The sequence below is a fragment of the Paramisgurnus dabryanus genome, chromosome 14, assembly GCF_030506205.2.
Source record: "Paramisgurnus dabryanus chromosome 14, PD_genome_1.1, whole genome shotgun sequence".
NCBI lineage: Eukaryota > Metazoa > Chordata > Actinopteri > Cypriniformes > Cobitidae > Paramisgurnus > Paramisgurnus dabryanus.
Window position 1 is genome coordinate 6117121 of NC_133350.1, and position 10147 is coordinate 6127267.

The 10147-nt window shown below is 35.0% G+C and overlaps 1 protein-coding gene across 1 annotated transcript in view; it reads right to left on the reverse strand.

The window, feature by feature from the left end:
- Positions 1-10147, reverse strand: part of scml2 (Scm polycomb group protein like 2) — a 31155-nt gene that overhangs the window by 15021 nt on the left and 5987 nt on the right. Inside the window, exons 8-9 of the mRNA XM_065241114.2 lie at positions 3772-4070; positions 2516-2627 (exon numbers count right to left, since the gene is read on the reverse strand). Coding sequence (XP_065097186.1) covers positions 2516-2627; positions 3772-4070 — 411 coding nt within the window. The remainder of the gene's footprint in view (positions 1-2515; positions 2628-3771; positions 4071-10147) is intronic.

Sequence of the window (10147 nt, forward strand, 5' to 3'; positions counted from 1 at the left end):
ATGTAGAGAAACAGGCTACATCAAACAAAAACAATTCAAGTGCCGAGCAGACTTCTTGAGAAATTAATTAGTTTAAAGAAATGGAGAAATTAGTTATGCCTGACAACAGGACACTTAAACTAAAATGGTAAGTTCTCTAAACCTTTGGTTTTAAAAAAAGACACATGGGCTGAGTCCGAAACCGCATACTGTATAGTAGGTACTGAATAAGATGAAGTACCTACTTACTTGCCGTTAAAACAGTAGGTACTGTATAGTATGAATTCTGGTAGTATGAATGAGATTCAGACGTACTACATCCGCCATATTGCTACATCACGTGACATACGTCGTCATTATGTCATGTCATTCCAGCGCGAAAACAGCCTCTTCTTCTTCGTTGGATAACTACTCTGCCTGGCCATCATGGGATAGTGAAGTGTCCATCGTATGCACACTGCAAAATCTAACCGGAAGTAGTAGGTCACCCGGGTACTTTTGGTACTGTTTTTTGAATACTATGTATTCGGACATACTAATCGCCTCGCCTACTGCATTTCGCGTACTATATAGTATGAAGTAGGCGGTTTCGGACGCAGCATTGGTCTTTAATGTCCATAATGAGACAGAAAACATTAAATATACTGAAAAGAGAATAGCAAATATGTATGATTCTCGCAAAATTAGACTTATGAGGTGTCATGAAACATTTTGATAAAAAAAGTAAATGCTATCAAAATAAGAAGCATACAGTTACAAACATCTCTTCGTGTACTATTTTGCACATGATTTCAAATGACATCATACAAACCAATTTTGTTGTTTTTTTCCTCATTAAAGGGGAACATTTTCATTACCGCAACGTGTCCATGACTGGATTAGGGTTCTTTGACATGGAAATATTTATAATTAAAAAATCTAAAAAAAATAAAAAGCTTCAGTGCATGTTATATTATAAACATTTACAGTAAAGAAACATGTGGTATTTGGTGATCATTGGTAAATGTAGAGACGATAATAAGAAATATAAATGTGTCCAAGACCAATTTTCTCATCCTTTACAACAATTTTCAAACATTGTTTAGCCCTCAAGGAACTAACAATTTAAAAAAAAATTGTTGGAAGTGACATAATTGACTGTGACGCTCAAGATGGCTACCAGGTAAGCATCTCTTAATTTTTCTCTCCAGATAAAAGTTACGATTTAAACTTTTTAGTTGTCATTTCCGAAACATGAAATGTTTCGTTTGTAAATGCATATATTTAATGTAATATCATGTTCCAGTAATGATACTTTTTGATAATCTAAAATTTTTTATAATTCTACAGGAAATTTTTTTTTAAATCCTCTAAAAATAATGGTTAGTCAGTTCCAGTGTTGGGTGTAACTAGTTACTAAGTAATTAGTTACTGTAATTTAATTACTTTTCCTATGAAAAAGTAAAGTAAGGGATTACTCTTATTTTTCTTGTAATCTAATTACAGTTACTTCTGATGTAACTAACTGTGTATGGACTGTAAAACAATTATGCATACTTAAACACAATAGTGGATTTAACATGGTTTTAGTTTACAATTCTCACTATTAACTGGTTGATTATTATTAGCATTAATATTAATGAGATGATGGCTGTATATTAATACTTAATAGCACATATTAATGCCTGATTCTGCAAAACCTTATTCTACATCTTTAACCCTCCCCATTTCTACCAATACTTAAATTAACAACTTCTTTAGTATTAATAAGCAGTAGTTGGATATTGAGGCAAAAGTAGTTAATAATTAGTTAGAGAGAATTGGACCCTAAAGCGGGACCAGAATAATTTATGTACTTTTATATATTATTTCTTCGAGCCGTTTCAAGCCTATCCTTGTATCATACCTGTATACTAAATAGGATTTAGAAAGTAATTAGTAATAAGTAATTAAATACTTTTTGGAGAGAGTAATTTGTAAAGTAATCTAATTACATGATTGAAGATGTAATTAGTAACTAGTAATTAATTACTTTTTTTGAGTAACTTACCCAACACTGGTCAGTTCAGACCTTAATCTTATATGTGCAAAAAAAACAAGGGCTTCAAGGGCTTTTAAAAAATTCTGATGCTGGACACCTTATAAATCTGGATTTCATGAGAATCACCCATATTTGAAAAATATTGATGGTTATAAAAGGTCCAACACTCTCCAAAAAAAGTGTACAAAAGCTGTCACCTGGGATGCTACCTTTTAAAAAAAGTCACTAATATGTAGCATTTAAGTACAGATATGTATAAATTTTGAACCAGCATGCACCTTTGTGCACTAAAATGCACTATATAGATACAAATGTATACTTTTTAAATGGGTAGTCAATGCTCCAGTGCCAGCTTTTGTACCTTTCTTCGGAGAGTGTATAATACATTACATCATTTCAAGCATTTCATGCTTCAATTAAGCAATTAGACCATTAGGTTTAGTTTTTTTCCATTCACACAAAAATCATAAAACCCAAAAAATCTATCAGAAAGCATAAGACAAAACCGAACCCTACCGGTGGACACGACTCCTGAGTCTCGCGTTGTCTGCAGGCTAGACAGCCTCCCGTCTGACACGGAGGAGGACAAACTGGTGCTTGAAAGTAAATGAGAAAGCTTCGGTTTCCTCTGTAAAGGAGGAAGATAAATGGGGAACCATAAATTCACATTACACACTTATTATACACAAACGACCACTAACCATCACTGTTTGCCCACAATCTATCTTTGGAAACAATGCCTGAAGATTACAAGGCCTTATGTCTATTGCAAGCAATTCTCGCCTGCCACGAGGACAATCCTACATGTTTAATGCGCCGTTCACGTGGAATGATTTTAAAGGATGTGTTAATGTCTCATTTGAATAATTGCTTGTGACATGTGACATGCCCTCAAATCACACAAAAGTATGATCAATTACAGATTTCTTCTTTCTTTAAGCTTTTCTTCTCTTTTCATTATTATTATTTTTTTTCATTAAATCAGCTATTGTTGGCATCAGACTTTACATGTAAATCTTTTGATAAGAGCTTGTCAAATAATAACCATCAATTAATCCACCCCTAAAGTATGAAAATAACATAATTAACCTTCTTGAAACCTTTGATCTAAAGACATATTGGACTCAAATAAATAGATACAAGTAATTGTTTCCCAGAAAGACGATCAAAACAGCACTACTGTAGTTTTGTGATTGTGAAATATTAAATCCCAAAGCTTTTAAAAGGTCACATTCTTTCTGATCCCATTTTTTAAACCCTAGTTAGTGTGTAATGTTGCTATAATAGGATAAATAATACCTGTTAAATGATAAAGCATAAAGTTCACTGCCAGGCGATATATTTTCTTTAACAGAATTCGCCTTTTTAAAGCCTACAGCGAACGGCCGGTTTGAACTACAACCCTCTACTTCCTGTTTTAATGACGTCAATAGAACAGTTTTTTGACTAAACTCCGCCTACAAAATTACGTCAGTCACCAGCTAAGCTAACGGCAAGCTAAGCTGCTATCGAATCACAACACACTAAACAAACTACACAATCAGATCTCGACACGTATTTCTGAAGGAGGGACTTCATAGAACTAGAAAGACATCAGCCCGTTTTGAGGACAGTGAAAACAGCGGTATAGAGATAAGTAAATTGTGTGAAAAATACTGCGTTTTTTACACACTAAACATGCACAGATGTTATATTGCGCACCGTAAACACAATCAAAGCTTCCAAAACACAGGAAAAACAGGACCTGTCCAACTTAAAAAACAAAAATGTACCTTGCTGCCAGGTTTGGGTCCTCTCTTTTTATAGGGTTTGGGCATCAGTTGTACATTTATGGGGGTCTTGGCTGCGGTAGGCTGCATTTGGCCGTTCTGCGAGGTGGAGGATCCAGCAGCTGCAGCCTCGGCCGCAGCTTTCAGCATGGCGATGGTCTCGCTCTTTGGTCTCCTACCTCGTACCCCCTTGCGGACGGGCAGAGGGGGCAGGGGGTGCGGCAGGCGGTACGGAGACTGCATGGAGCGCCGGGACTTACTGGACTGGCACAATGTTGGAATAAGAGTCTTGGGGAAAGTAACTAGAAAGAGATACAAAAGAAAGATTAAGGAATTGTGTATAGGAGATATATACGACATGCAAACTCATAATATAATTTTGAGATTAGGAGTACTAAAATTTTATTTCACATTGATTTCAATCTTTGAAATGACCTTATTCAGTCAGTACTAAAGTTATCAAGGTTATATTTTCACATAATGTTCTTTACGTTATGAAGGATGATTTAATGTAGAAAACAGTAAATCGCAAAAAAATAAAAGACTTGAGCTGAGTTTTCACAGAATGGGTCACTCACAAATGTTAAAATTATGCATGCATTCAATGATTGTGGTTAACAGGATATTGACGATGACCTTTTAGTACTATGGTATAAACTTAATGACCTTGATATTATAATCTCCAAGAAAATAAATCACTGCACCAGGGTATGTCACAATTATTTTTTAGTGAGGAGGAAAGATATTTTGTACACTGGGTTGGTTTGATGTTATTAACTTGGTATTACTAATACAAAGTGCTACAACACACAATATGGCACAAAAAACGTGCTTTTATACTATGCCCCTTTTCCATATTTCTGCATCTTGTATCCATGTATAATATGCATTAATTAAGGCATTCTTAACATTTTTACCCAAAGGCGGCGGCACAACTTTGGTCTTTTCTTTTTGTATCCCACCCTTGAATGGCTCTGTGCTTTTCATACGACTGAATTCTTTTCAATTTTGCATATAACAAGCATCATGTTTCAGCCCTGAGAGCAGCACTGTTTGAAAACCAAGAGTCTAAAAATTGAGTCATCTGACGATCCTCTCTCTAAGATGGATGTTTCAGCTTACCATTGTGTGTCTCAGGAGGTATGTGCTTTTCTACACTCTTTTGTTTGCGGGCATTCCCCCCTCGCCAGCTCTCTGGCCAATTATCTCCTTTCTGGGGCCAACAGGTAATCCTCATTAACAGGACCAAATCCCATCATCACATAGCCTAGACGTATTTCCATACAGCGGGACATGATGCGACTGCTATAATAAGAGCCATGAAACAGGTTCACATCTAGCAATAATTCAGTTTTATGCGTAGACCAAACAAACAATTTCCCATGAATATTAGCGAGTAGGGAAAGTTAATGTATTATTCATTTTGTTGCTGGCTCATAATGCAGATGTTAATGCATACATGTATTATAATATTCATATGGTTACCTTTAAAAGCACTGTGTATTTTGAGATAATGTCTGTTTGGTAAAGAAAAGCAAATATATTGCAGCAATAAAAGACCCTGCACAAAATTATTATTATCCTTTTTTTCACCAAGACATTTCATGTGCATAAAAATGGTATCACAAATAAGATAAAAGTCTGATCTTTGAATGTTCATTCATCAACTGCATCCTATGCTTTGCAATCTAAGCAAGCTGAACATTTAGAAAACCTTTACCCTCCTTAAACTCAGCACACAATGACTTTTCAGACATATGCACTACAGCATCATGTGATAAGTTATGTGATAACTGCAATATATGATGCACAATATAATAATGCATTAAGTGTGTAAAATCATATTTAATTATAATATATATATATTTTTAAATTATACTTTACATTCGTTCTAGGAAAAAGTAAGCATCACTTCCTTTGTCTCACCAGGCTTTAACTATACACGTATACGTTAAGTATCAAAATCATTCAGGTATTGCAAACCACTGCACATTTTATTGCAATATGCATGCACATTTGTGATAATGCAATTTTCAATACATCTTGCGGCCCTAATAAAAAACAACACAATCAAACTCTGGTCATCAAGCAACAGTGCAGTCAAAAGCACAAATGCATACGCACCTGCATACGAATACCACCAAATTCCCCTATAACTGTCTCTGCACGGACCATCTCAATAAGACCAGATAAACTTCTCATATTACAGGGTGGCTTAAAGGGGCGAGGGGGTTGTCAGCAGAAGTCAGCTTTGCTAAGTACATCTGGGAGCTTTCACAGAGTTCTCCATGCAGCTGCACTTCTGGGCCTCGAGAGAGTGAGGGGATCGGCAAGAAAACGAAGCCCAGGGCATGCAGGCATTTAATGAGGATAAAAGGCGTGCGAGGAATGGACAAGTGCTTTCTTTCATTTAAGGTCGGAGACTGGGTGACTCTCATTTGAATAACTCCTATAACTAATTTAAATAATTGAATATAAGTGGGCATGTAACGAATCAAACACATATGCCTGTATTATACGCACATGCACAATGCAAACCAGACGCAAACAATTTTAGAAGTTCTGCACAATGAGTTAAAGCAAACTTTCCACACCCTGATCTATCTACAAACACTGCATTTGAGGTGTAGCATACTTCTTACCAGTTTGTCAAATAAAGGGGAACGCTTCATTGCCTGCTGTGTGTGACCCAGTGACCCACTCACCCTTCGGCCCCCGTGCAAGACCCAATGGGCACCTGGTCACGGGATAGTCAGCAACTACGCTTAGACATTTAACCCGTGTTTGTGTGCTCCCTGGGATGCGAACCAACAATCTTTACTCTAAAACAAAGCTTGACCAATTGAGCTAAAGTGAAAAAATACTAAAGGCGGCGTTGGGGCACAACCTAGGTACTCCATCTCTTCCACAATATTTACATTTCTCTCTATGCTATACGACAGGACAATCTGTCTAAAAAGACTAAAGGTTTGGTTCAGCAAGAACCACATGTTGTTAGGGATTTAAGCTGTTCAAAAGTGTGTACGCACGTGCATATGTGTGTGTGTGGTAAGAGGGGATATAGGGTTCCCTAACCTCAGGCCATTTAATAAAACAATGCAAGCTGTTAGGGGAACTACAGCCAAAGCAGCAGTTCAACAGAAGCTCTGAAATGTGTCACGCATGCAGCTTTTATAAAAGAAATAAAACTTAATGGCAGCCTGAGATCCTTTTTTTATATGTTAGAAATTGTTTGCATAATTGTTAATATATTTTTTTTAAATTTGATTAAGAAGATTATGTACTTAATGGATATTATTTTTAAAGTCAAACAAATTGGCAAGTTGACAAGTAATTTCAGTTTGTTTAAATTCAAGTAAACTTTTTAGTAAAATGCACATAATAAAATCTATCTCCACACAACAGACGAATAAACAGTTAACCATCTACAAGGATTCAAATTTAACCTTTATCCTAAAAGGGTTTTCGAAACGACAAGCAACGCGTGCTTTTCAAATACAGCATTAAAGTGCAAGTACGTAAAGAATGAAAGTGAACGCGACAGAAATGAAACATTTCCGAAAATAAACTGAACGTAAACTCGTGTGACCCATTCGCACAAGCCACTAAAACAAAGCAACAGACATCAGAGACAAAAGCGTCGGAAACACGCCAGAGGAACTCACCAAATCGCCAACTTTCAGTTATATCCGCGTTGTGCACCAGCGAGTCCGGTGTATGCGTTTCTCTCAGGCAGATGTTTATTTTAAATGCGGAATAAAGCGGAGCATGCGCTCGCTCACTTTACAGCCGGTCTGAACAGCAGCAGCAGCGGCAGAAGCGCATGACAAAGCCCGTGCCGGTGGAGCCCTTCTCGGGCAATATCTGATTAACATGGAGGCGGGGAGGAGGAGGGGACGGAGGAGGAGGGGGGAGGAGGAACATTAGGGGTTTATTCGTGTTATCAGAGGCGCCAAACGTAAAAAGTACAGTAATAATAAAATACGATTAATTGTCATGTTAGTAGATGTTTTAAGTATTACATTTTATAAATCTAAATACATTTTTATAACTCTATGAGTTACATCATTTTAGTGTTTACAGAGCTCTCTGGAATGCCTTAATCTGATTGGTCAGTTGCGACTCCCGACATCGTTCTGATATTCCCAATTACACACCACACATCCGGGTACTGTGGGATATCTTGACCGGTACTGTACTATTTTAGTTTAATGTTTTGCTTTGCATTGCTTTCTCTTGAATTTATTATAAATAAGTTAATATTAATTATATTTAAAATATTAATGAAAATACTATATTAATACACTATTTAATAAGTGCTTAATGTCAGGGTCCTGATTACACTGTTGAGGTTTAATTTGCAATAACCTGCTGCTGGATATACGTCATCTCTTGTTTAACATTTAGATTTCAATATAAAATTTAGATATATTTTAATAGTAATTGTTTATTAACATTATAAAAACGTTGTAAAACAAGATATTTAAAATGTTTAATTAACTACATTTGGGTTAATCTGACTAAATTTAGTAAACATTTTGTTGTTGTCAAATTTTGTCAGTCCATTGTCCATTATCATTTCATTCATTTATTTGTGTAAAGTGAAGATTATTTTGTTAATTTTATGTAAAATTGCTCTGTAACCTGTTTTATTATTTGAAAGAAACACAAGACAAAGCTAAATTGGTTTGTCGACTTGTCTAACACATTTCTTTAGATGACATTAAGAATGCAAGTCACCTCAGTCTGTGAGACGTGTGAAATCTTCACACTTTATTAGGAAAACCTTCCCTGTTGTCCTCATTATAGGTGTGAGAACCGAATGCATATCTAGTGATAATAAACAGCTCTAGGAATAACTTTACAATGAGACATAAAGCAGGGAATTTAAGAGATTGTTAAAATGACTGGAATAAAGACTCCGAACAGGTATTTTTCTTGACCGATTTCCTTGTTCATAAACATGGTATCAATAAATCATGTAAGGAATGCTGGAAATGCAGCTCTCTTGAAAGTGGTGCTATAATTCTTCTGCTCAATAACAGAATTGATTTCTTACATTTAAAATGTTTAAATCCAAAGCAAAACAAAAAACATATCTCTCATTGGAGAAACATTCTTGAATCTCTAAATACTGTTGTTTAGAAAACACCAGGATCCATGTATGTTTGAACTTTGAACCATGTTTCATTAAAAAGGGCATTTACAATAAATTTAAATTGCGAGTAGAAATTATACAGTACCTATAACTGACCCCAAAATCAAGTGTCCCCTTAATTCAACCAGGTTACATATGATAGCTGTGCTTTTCATGCAAAGGAGAAATGTTTATACTAATTTGTACTTCAAAATTGCAGCCCAATACCAGTCAACTTTCTTCGAAGTGTTCATAATTCATTGGCTCTCTCCATTTATACTATAAACTAATGCTGATTCAGATTGAGTGTATAAGTCAGTTTGTAAATAATTTACAGCAATTTCAAATGAAAAGCCAACTCTATTGGGTATGAAAAAATTGGGCACAATTTCCAACAATAAATGTATGGTATAATACTCCAAAATTTATTATAAATAACCATACACACACACTCATACCAGAATACCACAAGCTTAAATTCAGTCAAATTTAAAATTTCCCTGAAACATTGCTCTAATAAAAAACTTCATGCATCAAGCAGCACGTAAACATTAGCATTTTGGCAAGAACTGGAAAAATAATGCTTTTAGCTTAACTGAAAAAATGGTAGGATGATTTCTTAATCATCATAACCATAATTTGCTAAATATAAAACTGCTTTACAGAGACACATAACCAGCACCATTTATCATCATGTGTTCATTCACATCCCATCAATTATCATGCCACAACAGCAATAAACAATCACCTCCAGATTTATGGACAACAGGAAATGATGCGTGTAGTCCAGCAAAGTATTAAATGATTCGGCATTGTGTGTCTGCTCATCACTCAACAACAAAATATTGATTAAAACAAAAAAGAGATAGATTCATTTTTAGATTTGGTATAGAGAATGTACAATATATGCAAATAACTAAATAAAATAGGAATGTTAATTTAAATGGAGTTAATAAAAAGGATGACAGTGTTATAAGTGTAATGATAATGGATACAATTAAATGCAAACTGTGAGCATTAAACAATGTGACTTGATAAAGAGATTGTAAAAAATACAATAGAAATGAGTGTTAGTCAAACTCAGATTTCTAATGATTCTAATTCCTATTTTTTCAAGTATTTATTCAAAATATTTATTGTAATAAATACTATACAATAACTTGAATATTCTTTTGGCAGTATTAAGCTGAAAGAAAATATTAAATTAATGAAACCTATTAAACATTCAGATCAAGAAATGTG